The sequence below is a fragment of the Ambystoma mexicanum genome, chromosome 6q (genome assembly GCF_040938575.1).
Source record: "Ambystoma mexicanum isolate Mex_15411 chromosome 6q, UKY_AmexF1_1, whole genome shotgun sequence".
In the NCBI taxonomy this organism is placed as follows: domain Eukaryota; kingdom Metazoa; phylum Chordata; class Amphibia; order Caudata; family Ambystomatidae; genus Ambystoma; species Ambystoma mexicanum.
The window spans coordinates 1283323213-1283337953 of record NC_090937.1 but is presented as its reverse complement, the minus strand read 5'-3'; the positions used below and the strand labels follow the sequence as shown (position 1 = coordinate 1283337953).

The 14741-nt window shown below is 45.0% G+C and overlaps 1 protein-coding gene across 1 annotated transcript in view; it reads right to left on the bottom strand.

Moving 5' to 3' along the window:
- ADGRA3 (adhesion G protein-coupled receptor A3) overlaps positions 1 to 14741 on the bottom strand; it is a 451503-nt gene that overhangs the window by 119963 nt on the left and 316799 nt on the right. Inside the window, exons 9-10 of the mRNA XM_069631885.1 lie at positions 5053 to 5254; positions 1793 to 1942 (exon numbers count right to left, since the gene is read on the bottom strand). Of these exons, the coding sequence (XP_069487986.1) occupies positions 1793 to 1942; positions 5053 to 5254 (352 nt within the window). The remainder of the gene's footprint in view (positions 1 to 1792; positions 1943 to 5052; positions 5255 to 14741) is intronic.

The window sequence follows — 14741 nt, the reverse complement described above, 5'->3', positions numbered from 1 at the left end:
TTACTTACCTGTGCAGCGCCCACACTTGAGGATGTAGGTTGTAACTGTGGGCCATCCCAAAAGGGTCTTTACTGATTTAGAAACTAAGAGTTTACAATACTGAAGTGTATTTGAGTGTTACTATTTTATTGCCCCCTTCTGAAGAAGTCTTATTCTAACTGACAAATAAATTAATAATTGTTTATTCAAGAAACCTTGAGTGTAAGTGTTTATTTGAATACTTGTCACTGTGAATCTTTGTGCAACTCCCCTACAGCTCGCATTGACCCCTCCTGAGAAGCCTGGCTGCTCAACACGCTACCAAAACTGCGTAGTACAAGCTTATACCAAAGGTTGGGTTTCCAATACCTGTAGCCAGAGTTGTTTGTAGTGTTCCCAAAGGATACTGCATACAAACGTTGCCCAACAAAAACTAATAATGGGAATATTTTTTAGCTATAGGATTATCAATTTATTGAATGTGATCTGTAATAAAATCAAGCACAACCACTAACGAGAGTGCCTGCGATTTGCGCAACTCAGTTTCTGGCTCTTCAAACTGAATTCTAGGACCAGCCCAGATTAAAGCTAGGTGGAAGGGAGTGGCACCAGGGAGATTGCATATCGGAGATGAGCATTCCTCATTCGGGAACTACTTTATCATTGAGGTATTTATTCTGGATCTACAATGTAAATTAGAATGTCAGCAGTAACAAAACGAGAGGTGGGTTTTAGAACAGGAGTGGTGTCGAGGAAGTGATGTTTGCAGAAAGTGTGGACAAGCTTGCAATTCTATGCCAGGATGCAACTTAGATGTCTTTAGTGCGGCCAAGGGATCGTTGAACAAGTGGAACGCTATATGCATGGGAGGGGGGGTGTAGAAACCCTCAAAAGGTGGAATAGAACTGGCGAGGGGGAGAGAAAGAAAAAGAGAGTAAGAGAAAGAGAAAGAAAAAGAAAGAGAAAGAAAGAGAAAAAGAGAAATAAAGAAAGAGAAAGAAAGAGAGAAAGAGAAAGCACTCGTCTCGTCTGTTGGAAGTTTGTTCCATAGACTGGGTGCATTGTATGATGAGGCCGGCTTGCAGCCAATTTCTTTTTTTTTTGTTTGTTGCATTTTCCGTTTTTCCCAAACTAGGCATGTTGTGGATTCACGTATTGCGGTCACCTCTCAAGTGTTTTACTTTCACGTCATTTAGGCCGAGGCTTTGGTAATGGTTGACATTTTTGTCATGCAGACCGTTTAAAAGACTGTTTCAGCAGAAGCAATTGTAGTTCCGAGGACAAGAATGATGTGGTCAAATTGTTCATAACTAATGATTGTGTTGCAGCAGAAAGCCGGTGCATGGACAGCAGACTTTCTTCGATATTTCTCTTAGCATGAATGGTTTGTACAGGAAGTTTGGGATTATTTGGCGTGAAGATTAGGCTGAACTATGCTTTCCTTCCTAAAGCCTGAAGATAATTTCTGAAGACCATTAGCCAACGATATCCTGGACCAAAAACGTAGCAATGGCTTTACATTATCAAAATCCCATTAATATCCCCTTACAAGTGTCAACTGTCAAAAGAGGCAAACTAGTTGAGCCTTTGAATGTGAATCGAGTGAAACAATTCAGCAATTTTCATCTCCAACCTCAACTTCTGATCTATTATTTCAGACACTTGTCACACTTGTGCATCCAATGTATGCTATTAGGTAGATGCAAATATTCCTTTTGATAAATTCAGTTTTACTGCTTCAACATATGTCTTTATTACATTACATACACAAACCGAAACGTTTAATATAATGTAGAAAGTTTAACACAAATACCTCTTTGTACTTTTCAGCAAATCGTCCAAATTTTTCTATCATTTCAGCCACAAAGATCACATCCATTTTGTCTGAAAAATGTGCAGCTTCCACGGTGTAAGCCAACAATTGCCTTGCTGTTGTCACTGCATTGGTAATGTTGAGTGCCATCTGGGAGGGTGGGGGGGTGGTAAAAAAAAAAAAAAACGTGTGCGTTAAAGCAACTTCAGATTTGTAATGCAGAAAGCAAATTGTGAAGAATTCTAAAACTGAAAAGAACAGAAATTAACGTATTAGGGCATCAATGCTTGAAGGTAAGAATACGCAAACAATGAAAATATGTTAGAACTTGAGAATTCTGTTGAAAGCCAAGGAGATCAACATGTTTTGTGCATGCACGAAAACTCCACTATCTGCTCTCACATTATAAACCATCTCAGACCCGTATGAGATAAGACAGGAGGATGAAGAGGAAGAGGCCGCCTTCCCATCTTCCCCATCCTCTCCACCAGCCTCACTACAGCATTCTGCACCATTTGCAGAGACCACCACCTCTACTGTGCATCAATGCTCAGACAACCTCTAGCAAACAACCAGTAAATAGAGGGCTTAGTGTATTTCAGACCAGGAAAGTTCAAATTACACTCCTGCTGTGAAGCCCATGTGATGTACTTCTGTCAATTGCAACCCAGTATGTGGCTTTCTTTTCATGTAGGTACTGTTATTTTCAGGGCACCACATGTGGACTTTTCAGGGGATTGCCGGGTTTGTTAGGTAGATTTTTCATTTTGCCAAATCTCCTTTCACTTGAGACACCCAGCACTTTTTACTGAACGTGTGTACTGATTTTTTTGTCTGTGTTCCTGAGTGAGTGGGTGCCTTTTTCCCCTTCTCCCCCATTAATCTGGGCTATGGGAGTCATTTATGTGTCTCTCCACACTTTATTTTTGCAGTTATGCTTTCCTCAATTATTTAGGCATCTGTAATTAACTTTTGCAGCACACAGCACTCTGTGTAATGTTGTTGGGGAGCCCCTTAACATGTGCCCAATGGTAGGGGGATACTTGTTTATCCTTTTATATTGGGAGATTAGCACATACCACCTTATGTGGAGTGCCGAGAGGCTACACTGTATACCCTTTCTCACTGCTCCTGTAACATATCTGTTACAGTGACAAGCATACCCGAATGACTGTTGGCAGTGGACATATCCTACCGACTTGTGTCATTTTTACTCACAGGCTGTCCTCACAGCTGCAGTAATATACAGAAGGGGCACACCATTGATCGAATATGGCAACTTTTTTTTTCACCATTTCTTGGTTGCTTGTCCTTTTTCTTGGTCCTTCTGCCTTGTAGGGCGGGGTACGTCCTTCGCGTACTTTTACCTTCGGCGGGAATCCTTGGAAACGCCTGCCAAGCTGTCAGTGTGTCTATGAGGACAGGGAGCAGGGGAGGATCCCGAAATTCTGTCAGTCTTTGTCTTCCAGAATACCTGCCTGGAACCAGTTCCAACTGGGAGGCTGGCTTTCCTAAATGTGCAGCCACCCTCCAAAGTTTGAATGTGGCAGGGATGTCAATTAGCTGGGTTCCTGGATAAGAGACTTGATTCCTAGAACACAGTCTACCACTGGAACTACATCGGAAGAGGAAGAAGAGAAGACATCTGTAGCTACTTCCAGCGACCAGTGAAGCCTGCCGTGTTACTGCTGCTGTGCTGGCCCTTTCTTCGATGCGACAGAAGAGCTCAAAAAAGGATGATTCCCTTCCTTCGGCTCGTAGGCACAATGAGCCTTGACTGACAATTCCCTGGGACCATCGTGCAGTGCATCGTCTTGTGAAGACTGAACCCTCACAAAACTTTGGTGGACTCCTGGTGGACTAGTTCCGAACCTACAGAGGCAAGATTCTGCACACTCAAGTCCCCTCCTCAAAGTGCTGGACCAAGAGAGCATCCCGATTCAACCGGGCGATAACCGTTTATCAGGTATCCTGAAAAGGGCCTCAAAACCACAGAATGTGAGATGCTAGGAAGAATCCCGGGCCTAACACCGGTTTTGCCGGTTCCATCACAACCCTTGCTCCCATTTAAACCTAATATTCACCCAATCAATAATACTGCCTATGGCCTTTACCAGCAACCATATATATGGCGATATTATTGGTAGCAATGGTATTACCCGATACCGTTTTGCCCTCCAATCTGACTCATATGCACTCATAACTAAATATGAATGGACTTTTGAAGCATTAGGCCTCTGAAAATAATTACAAGTATGTACCCGATTTATGTTGGTCTTGTAACTGTATAATATTCCTGAAACAGAATATTCTACAATGTTTACCACCAAGTGTTTTAGTCACCTTGAATTGCATACTGCCATTCTATAAGTCTTTTACACTGTGGTTTACTTAGCGGAAGTATTGCATTGGTTTTCTATTACGATTGAGAATTGTAACAGTACTTAACTTTCTGAAGGATTCTCTTTGCCTGTGTGTATATATAAAATAAACCAGTATATGTGTTTCCTTGAACCATATGTATGCTATAGATACTTCGTACCTTCTAACAGCCCGATGAGCCTGGCTGCCCAGTCACCTACCAAACCTTGTTTGGTACAGGCCTGTAATAGTAGTTGGAGATCTGTATTGCCAAGGAGAGAGTCTTATAAAATCTTACTGGTAGATGGATTTTAGAAAAACTCCAAGGTTTTCAAATTAATGAGTGCATTAACTCTGGTGAACAGCATAATACCACACAGTTCCAATGCAGAACGTGCCCAAAATTACTGCGTTAAAAGGAGTATGCTCTGATATTTCAAGTCTAAGTCTACTACAGTAAATATTATCACACAGTTGTGTTTGGCCTTTTTGGAATTGGTCCTCCTATGAAATGAGCTACAAGTTGGGACAGAACTGAAGAATTAGTAAGGAGGATATGACTGCAGTTCAATTTCATGTCACGTCACCTGAACCCGTCCCATCAGGAGTCACTCTGCTGCATGGGGATTCGATCTTGAAGCAACTTCAAAGTCAAACCGTCATTCTCCCAGGCCTTTATTTTATTCAAATTTAGGAAATTGAGAGGTTAACAACTAATGCTGTTGGTACCATTAGGAACTATACATTTAAATCAAAAGACACAATCTCTCAAATTCCTCAGGAGCTTTTCAATGAGGGTTATAACGTTTCTACGTGAAAGTCTTAAAGTAACTATTAAGTGGGTACCTATTAGTTTGCCTGAACGTCTAGTTTCCCTAGCTAGGAAACTAATAAATTACCTGATTAAACATGTACAAGACCCGGGTGACATCATTCGCATACTGGCACCGGGAATAGTCATCTTCTGCCCAGAAACCACCTCGGTCACATCTGCGCCAAGCTCTTATTTCATCTTGAGGGCTTCCAGGGTATATGCCACTGCCAGCAGAGTAGCGTGTGCACAGCAAGTATGCAGTAATGCCTGCCAGTGTTCTAGGCCATCTGGAAGGCAAAAAGCAAGAGCACAGAAACGCACGGCAATTACAATACATTAAACACCAAGTGAACAATAACATTTGCAGAAAAAAGGTAGGCAGTCTTTCAAAAAACAAACATGCTATATAGGCACGTATAAAACTATGGGATCCTGCTTGTGTATATAATGTGCTTTCCGCTGAAAATACAGTAAGGTACTATCAAAATATTAAGTATTACGGCTCAAACAGAACTGGCCGTATACTTTGCAGCTTGGACTTATACGGCATACTATTCAAGCGGCCGTGGACTTAAAACGTTAGTGGTCAGATCCTAAAATGGGATGGTTTCTAGTGCATGGATTTATTCTCAGCTCCAATTATCACCAGGAGCAACACAGTTGCCACAGCCAGGTGGGCACCAGTGTAGATGGTTCTGCGTGGGGCACCAGTGTAGATGGTTCTGCGTGTTTCGAATAACTTCCTTTTAAAGGTTTTAATTTTTGTCATGCACTTTTGTCTGCCCTGAATTCGAAACTTCCTTTGGACGGTTTTGTGAATAATCCAAAAGCATTTGCCACCTCGCCCCAAGGGCGAGCCACCCCCTTTGGGACGAGGGAGCTTAGCCTCCTATTTGGTCATGCAATTTTGTTTGACCAAAATCCTAACCGTTTCTTTCATCATCGGGGGCCACCCTTCCATACCCCATCACCTCCCCATCCTTATACTTCCCTACCCCCACATACACATACAAAGCTGAACAAAAGTGCAAGACCAAAGGAAACACATTTGAAAAGAAGTTGTTCAAAACACGGGAAACATATAGACACCTTTTTTATCTGGGTGTAAACGGTAGCTCGCCTCTCACCTGAAATATCAAATACTAGCTTGCAATAAATATGGCAACTGGAAAGAGGTGGGCGTGGGCACGAGATGTGAGGATAACATGAGATATAATTGCAGACACACGTTCAACTGTGGAGTCAACACTGGAGAATAAAAACATGTAATTCTCCAAAGTAAAGCATAGCTACATAGCATAGTTGCTCCCAAAAATATTTCGAAATTACGCTCTGTGAGGTTCCCTGATAAGTAATCATCAGAGGGTTCCTGAGTGAAAGAAATATTGATTGTGCTCTCCTGTAAGACCTTGCGTCTGGCATGAGCACGCTGCCCCAAAGTACATGGCTTCCCTGTTCCCATCTCCTTGCATAGTAGACTGTGTAGGCCCTACTGGTTGTTGATAACCTTTGTACAATGTAAGTAGGTAGAGTCTTCTTATAACCTAGGGTGTCTATGCTGAGGCACTTCTTAAAAGGTAAGCAAAACATCTTGCACAATGTTATGTAAAAAATGAAATCACTGTAGGGCCACAAGCTGGAAGGCTTGTGGAGGGCAAAGCTGCAAGCAACTCTGCAAAAGGCAACAACAACTGCAGGTCTCAAATGAGAGCAAGCAAGTTAGCCAACAAGAGGCAAGTCCCCCTTCGTTCACAGTACCTTAGGAAAGAAGACATTGGTTCCAGCTGGCCTCTGTTCCTGCTGTAGTATGGCAGATCCTGTTGTTCCTGGGCCTCAGTCGTGGGGAAAAGAGGGAGGACGTCTGGTGACTCCTGCACTACGGTTTGAAGGTCGGCGGCAGCAATGGGAAACTTCAGATCAGCGGCACTTCGCGGTTTCAACTCCTCGCAAATAGCACCACCACGGTTCTCACCTTGTAGGCTTTCCTTGCTTCTGGGGTCCAGCACTCTGAAGTGGCTCAGGCTTTGTCAGCTCTGCTTCGAGGGAGTCGGGAGGATCTAACTGGAGCTCGGATCCGGCTTAAAAACGATGCACTCGATTCTGGTGATTCTCTCCCTGGCACTTGGTTCCTGCAGCAGCAATGGAAGTACAGCCCGCAACGAGAGGATTTCCAGATGAGTTCGCCTTGGGGTCGATTGGTCCCACCAACCCAAGAGGAGAAGTCTTCCTTTGCAGGGCTTCTCTAGTCGAGGTGAATTCGGAGCTTTAGCAGTGCAGCAGGGCTTCACAGTGCAAAGCAATGGTCCAGGAGTTGCATCAAGTTTCTCGTCCAAATTCTACTTCATTCCTTCATCCAGTGGTCGACTCTGCCTTCTGTATAAAAGACCTTGAGTTTTATGTAGGTTTCTCCCATTCATTCGCAGCCTAGCTGTCTCACACAGCATGGTGGCTGTCCTTCAAGGACAGCCAGCCAATCACCTTTAGGTGCATTCCTGTAAACAAGGAGACTAAGCACAGGGAGTTTCAGGAACCTCCCTCGCTTCCTGCCGGACATGCTGGAGCCAGAGGCCCCTCCAACAAAACGAACAAAGGGACCAAACCTGGCGCGCAGAGTAAATCTCAAGAAGCACTTTAAAAAGAAGAAATGGCGAAAAAAGAAGACCAGGGCCATTTTGACAAAACGGGCTCCCATGGGTGCTATGATGCAGCCCGCAGTAAAAACACACAATGTTAGGAAAAAGTAAACCACTGCCACCAGCCATTAATTGAAGAAAGGGTCATTTGAAAAAGTTATATTAGAAAGTAGACAAATGGGATACTAAGTAACCCCTCCAGCACTCCATGCAACATGGTGTGTGCTGGGTCAACAAAGTTACAAAAGGTAAGTGAAGTCAATTTCACTTTACTGCTCTTGGAAACAGTAGTTTAACCGAGAGAAGGTATTTAAACCTTTGGGAAATCTGAAAGACATCCCTGTGCCACTGCACTGAAGGTGCTGTGTATCACAATGTAAAAAGTTGATACCTATGGAGTTTCAGACTCCAAAACCAAAAGAAACAGTGTTCAAATCAAAGAAAAATACGAGAGAGTGGGAAAAGGGTCTCACTCTCTCCAGGATGAAAATTAAAAGCCCAGTTAAGGAGCTGGGGGTCTCTGGTAGAAAGCAATTAGCACATTTCTGAGAATTCTCTCTAACACTCGTCTCCCCCAGACTAAGGGACAGGAGGATTTAATCCACTCCTGGATGAATCTCCTAATCATCAGTCATACTTTCTGGAGAGACCATCAGCATTTTGGCGATTACACCCCGACCTGTGTTCTATAGTGAAATCCAAACCCTGGAGGCTGATTGACCAACTTAATAGTTTAGGATTCTTCCACCTTCATCTGCATTAACCATCTCAAGGGTTGGTGGTCCGTTTGAATTACAAAAGTAGATCCATTTAAGTATGGCCTAAACCTCTTCAAAGACCACACAATTGCAAAACATTCTCTTTCAATTGTTGCCCACCTCGTTTCATGGTCCTTCAGTTTCCTACCGATTAAGCAGATCGGGTGTTCCCTGCTTTTCTAATCCAGCTGACTCAGAACCGCACCTATTCCTGTATTTGAAGCATCCATTTGTACAATCAAGGATTGGTTGTAGTCAGGAGCTCTCAAGACTGGAGCTTGACAAAGGGCTTTCTTAAATTCTTCAAATGCCTTGGTGCACTCCTCACTCCACCTGACCTTCTTGGGGAATTTGGGTGAGGAGATCACATTCAAGGGAGAAGCTAAGGTTCTATAGTTCTCAATGTTTGTTTGTTTATTTATTTATATGGCGAACCGGACCAGAAGGTATGAGGGCGCAAGCATTACAAGTATTTTCTCAACTTAGTTACAGTGCTGTACATTATTTACATTTTTATACAAAGGACGCATTGAGGAGATGCAGTTACAAGGAGTACAATTACGAGAGAGTTACAGGTTGAAAGAACATTTGCAGTAGTTACAGAGGTGTCAGTTATTGGTCTTTGTTCTTTAGCCACTGGATGTACTTACATCCAAATTGGTGGTAGGATTGTGGTGATCTCATGTAGGGTGGTAGTGTGTTCCAGTGTTGGGCTGCTTTCAACTGGAAGCTATTACCGCCCATTTTCGTTAGCTTGAATCTGGGAACAACAAGCAAGTTAGCATTGCTATTTCTGGTGTGTCTGTTGGGAGTGTATCTAGTTATTCTGTCGGCTAGATAACGGGGAGCTGCATTGTTAAGGCATTTGTGGGTGAGGGAGGCTACCTTAAGCAGGATTTTGTCCGAGGTGGTGAGCCAGTTGTAAGTTCTCCTAATATTTGAGATGTGTTCTCTTTTAGGGAAGCTAAGCGCTGCTCTGAGAGCATTGTTCTGTAGGATTTGGATTTTATTGGTAACCTGTCTGTTGGCACCTACATAGAGGGAGTTACAATAGTCCAGTTTTGAGAGTATGAGGGCTCTGGCTAGGGTAATGCAGCTTTGGGTGGAGAGGAAGGGTTTGGCTGAGCGTATAAGCTTGCATGTGTAAGCTGTGGTGGAGGCCATGGAACTGACCTGTTTATGGAAGGAGAGGGTGGAATCAAGGTAGATGCCAAGGGTTTTCACTTCCTTAGCTACCTTTATAGAGTTGCCGTCTATGGTGAAGCTGGAGTAGTTGAGGTCCAGTTTGTTTAGGTTTGTGGCTGATCCTAGGATGATGAGTTCGGTCTTGTCATCATTCAGGCATAGGCTATGGGAGGCCATCCATGCCTGAATGATGTACACCTTGTTCACCAGGGCCAAATCCTTGTTGTAATCTCCCGTCAGCGGGATGAGGATCTGGGTATCATCCGCATAGTTAGTGTAGGTGATACCCAGATCGTCGAGATCATCAAACAGGGGCTTAGTGAACACATTTTACAGTGTGGGGGAGACACATGACCCCTGAGGGACCCCACAGGTGATGGGGATGGGGTCAGCGGAGTCTGTGGTGGAAAAGACACCATGGATCTATTGCTCAGAAATGATTGGATCCAGCCAATAGCATCTTGAGAAAAGTGGGCAGCCGAGTCTAAGTGGCTACATAGGATTTTATGGTCAACAAGATCAAAAGCTGCGAGAGGTCTAGGAGGAGCAATAAGGCAGTTTTCCCATTATCTCTCAGAGTGTCGATTTGGGCCTTGAGGTCAATGAGCGTGGTTTCTGTGCCGTGTTGGGGTCTAAATCCTGATTGCCGAACTCCCAGGAGGTGATTTTGTTCAAGGAATTTTTGAATTTGCAGAAAGGCTGTCTTGTCGAGGATTTTTAGAAGGAAGGGGACGGTGGTGATGGGTCTGTAGTTAGTGGGTATGGTTGGGTCGAGTGAAGGTTTTTTTAGTAGGGGAGGACCCAGGATTCTTTGAGGTTGTTGGGGATGGTACCTGAAGAGAAGGAGGCGTTGATGAGTGGTAATGAATGGAGATAGGTCTTTGATGATTTGAGGTGGGCATAGGTCGCCTTGGCAGTTAGAAGGTTTGAGGCTGAGTATGATTTTTTTCCACTTCTAGTGTGGAAACTTTGGAGAAGCTAAAACGAGAGAGGGGTTGGGGGGGGGAGGGTGTTGGAGGCCAGTGTGTGTCGGGGTGTTGTTAGGAGGTTTGGAGTTAGATAAGGTCTCTTTCTTGTTAATTTTGATTTGGAGGCCTGCAACTTTGTTGGAAAGGGCATTTTGGATACTGGTGCACCATTGTTTGTCTTTCTTACAGGTGTCTGGGGCCGGGATGGGTGTCTCTAGCTCTTAATATAGAGAACAATTCTTTAGTGCTGGATTTGAAGTTCTTATAGTAACCATTGAGACAAACAGTCTCTCACTTGGGTTTGAGTAGTAGGGGTGGCCCAGTCTTGTACAGCTTGCGCCTTGCTAGGCAATGGCCTTATTTCACCTCCTCCTACCTCATGTCCAAGGTAGACCACTTTACTCTGACCAATTTGACACTTGCTAGACTTTATGGTCAGATGGGCCTGTTCAAGAGCCTGCAAAACATATCCAAGGTGGTCAAGATGCTCTTCCCAAGTGGGGCGAACACTGCAATGTCATCCAAGTATGCCATGCAGAATTTCTCCATCCCGTTCAGAACCCGATTCACCGTCCTCTGGAATGCAGCAGGTGCTTTTTTGAGTGCAAAAGGCAGAACTGTAAACTGGTAGAAGCCTTCCGGGGACTAAAATGCAGTTTTCTCCTTGGCATGGTCTGTCAGAGCTATTTGCCAATAGCCTGATTTTAGGTCAAATGTACTGAGGAACTTGGCTGAACCAAGTTTATCCACCAGCTCATCTATCCTAGGTAAAGAATGGGCATCAGCCGTGGTGACTGCATTTAGAGCTCTAAAGTTCACACAGAATCTCAACTCCTTTGGATCCTCCCTTTGGTACTAGCACGACTGGACTAGCTCATGGGCTTGTAGATGGCACCATTACCCCAAAATCAAGCATCTTCTTGACCGCTTCCTATGTGGGTTCTTACATGGTCTGACATTATGTAACACCCGCTTTTGACAGGGAGACAGTCACCAGTGAGTAGATCATGCTGGTCCCAAGGGGCCAAGCCTGGTGTTAGTGAAAACAGGGAGGAAAACTGATTCAACAGAACTTTGCACTCCTGCGGTTGTTGCAGAGTCAGACCAGAAGGGAGATTAACTCCTATTTTTCCATCTAAAGGCTGTCCCCTGAGAAGGTCAGGTAGAGGTTCACTCTCCTCCTCCTCTTGATCAGATTCTAAGAGCAAAGCTCCTAGTTCTGGTCTGGATAAATATGTCTTTAGGTGGTTGGTGTGAAAGACCCTAGGGTTCTCCTTGGGATTGTCCAAGTCCACTAAATGATGGACCTCTCCACATTTGCCCACAACCTTGAAGAGTCCAATCCATTTGTCTTGCAAGGCCTTCTGTCCTGTAGGCGCCATAACTAGAACTAGCTGGTCTGGCGTAAACTCCACCATGCTGGCCTTCGGGTCATGCCAATGTTTAACCAGAGCCTGACCTGCTTTCAAGTTATCAGAAGCTTCTGTCATCATTTGTGTCATTCTCCTTCGGAGACCTAACATCTCCAACCGGATTACCATAGAGGAGCTCAAAGGGGCTGAAACCAACCCCTTTGTGAGGGACTTCTGTATAAGCAAAGAGAAGGCATGGCAGTAGAAGGTCCCACTTTCTTCTAAGGGGTTCCTCTAAAGCACCAATAGTTCTATTAAACCTGTCCGCCAACCAATTGGTTTGGGTATTGTAGGCTGCTCAGAACTTGTAATTCACTCCACGGATTTTTCCACATGGTCTGCATGTAGTGGGACATAAAATGGGTCCTCCTGTATGAGATAACCTCCTTAGGAAAACCAACCCTGGTAAAAATACCAAAAGGAGGGCCTTAGCCACTGCCTGAGCAGTAATAGTCCTCATAGGTATGGCTTCAGGATGCCTGGTAGCATGGTCTACCACAACCAATATAAATCAGTTGCCTGAAGATGTGTGAGGGTTTAGAGGACCAACAATGTCCATCCCTACCCTCTCAAAAGGAACTTCCACCACTGGAGAGGCACCAAGGGTGCCACGTTCTTGGCTCCACTCTTGCCAGAAGTCTGACAAGTGTGACTGCTTCTACAGAATTTATCTACATCAGACCCCATCTAGGGCCAATAGAAATACAGAGAAATCCTCTTCTTGGTCTTCTTAAAACCAAAGTGATCAGCTAGATGAATCTCAGGGGCTAACTGTAGAAACTGGGGTTTCACCACCTGAGGCACTACAAGCCTTCTGTAGTCCCCTCGGGTAGACACAATAGGCTCACTATAAGGAGGCCATCCTCCCAGTACAGCCTTTACTTCCCTGGCTCTTGCCCTTCCAGCTAGGAAGTTGCATGTTGGCGAAGTCCTTCAAGAGTAGGACACTTTTTGACCTCTGCTGAAGTCTGCCCTAGACAGTCCACCTTCTGCAAGCAAAGTCTGCAGCTCATGATGGTCTTTAGGATCCAGCTCTCCAAAATAGGAAAGGGCTTCCTCCAGCTCTGTTTCACCAGTAGCTGATTCACCATTTCCTGGTTGATACTCCCACTCCGCTGGGGAAGGGGTCACAGGTGTGACCTTGGACTGTCCTCTCGGGGGATGTCCTTGCCCTGTGAACAGGGTTGGCACCCTTCTTCTTTCCTGAGGCATTGGGTTTCCCCTTTGCCTCAGTCTTTGGCTTGGAATTAGAAGAGTGTCCTTCCTGTTGACCGGGAGTTATAGGTACTTTTGTAACTTCCCACTGAGAGGCTCCAGTCTGTCTGTGAGGGCAGAAAACGAGGGAGGAGTCCAAAACTCCACAGCCCTTTGCCTGCCTCCTTGCCTGATTAGGAACAAATCCCAGTGGGGGGCTGGCTGTCCTGATTAGACAACAAGACCGCCCCTTGTTGTAAAATGCAGAGAGAGAATGCAGAAGTTTTGCTGTAGTTCCTGTTAAATACTGCGAACCTGGAAGCTGAAGACAAGTCGACCACTGGAACCGAAGAGGATGATGAAGGAAAAGCAGCTGAAACTATTTCCAGCGACTGGAGAGCCTGCTGCGTAACTGGAGCCTGCTGTAGCCCTTCCTTCCAATCAACCTGGGGACTCCAAAAACGACGACCCTGAACCAATGACTGGTGAGACCCACTAGACTCAAGAACATCTGCATTTTGAGCCATACCACGCATTGCTGTGACCTTGGCAGGGCTGCAATACCCTGGGACCTCAAGTCATTGTGCAGTGCACGGTCTTCCGAATTCCGAATCCCGCTGAAACTTCGTGGGCATCCTGGTGTATCTCCGGGGACACAAATCTAGTCCAAAAAGTCCCCTCAGAGTGCTCGACCTTTGCAACAACAAGAATTCAACCGCAATGTTCTGTCTTCTTCTGTGCTCCTTGAAAAGGCGTCAAATCCACAAACCGCCTTTAGCCGCTAGGTAAAACTTGCCTAGAGCCTTCTCCATTGATCCCTGCTGCAAAGTCCTTTCTGAGGTCTTGTTTTCAGTCACCACAAGGAATCCACTGACCGGGTATTTCACTGCAGATCCTGAAGTCCTCCTGCTGCAAAATCTTCTACAATGCTGGGGTACTGTGTTGACTAGGGTATGGACTTGCCTTAAGTCTATTAGGATTCCTGTGTAGCTGTGGGGCGTTTTCTGTGATTGAGAGGCCTCTCGTCCAGTGCACCCAGTCCACTGCTAGAATCCTGCTAGGGTGTCTTCTGCAAAGCCCCTGGACCCTCTTCTAACTCTAGAAGTAAAGTATTGAATTGATATTTTATTTATATCGCGCTCATACACAAGTGTTTCAGAGTGCGACAAGGCAAGGGAGTGGAGTGGAACAGGTGAGAACAAAACAACGATCTTACTAGCCCCAGTGACATTGAGAACGCGCAAGTGCATGGGGGAGAGGGGAAGGGAAAAGCGCAAAGAAGGGGGGAGAAGTGGAAAGTGTGGAGCAAAAGGAGAACAGAATACATAATCGTAAATAAATAATAAAAGCAACAAAAGTGGTAGTGCAGCCAGCAAGTGGCTCGCACCATAGGAACTGGATGGCATGGTTGACCGTGTCAAAAGCAGAAGAGAGATTGAGTGGGATGACGACAAAGGGAATGTTAGAATCAAGGATGGAGAGCAGATGAGAGCAGTTTCCGTGCTTCTGGTAGCTCTAACCAGACTGGTGGTCAAGGAGACCGCCAACAGATTCAGCATGAAGGTTAAGCTGGGAGATGGCCAGCTTTTCCAGGAGTTTGTCCAGAAAGGGAGTAATGGAAATT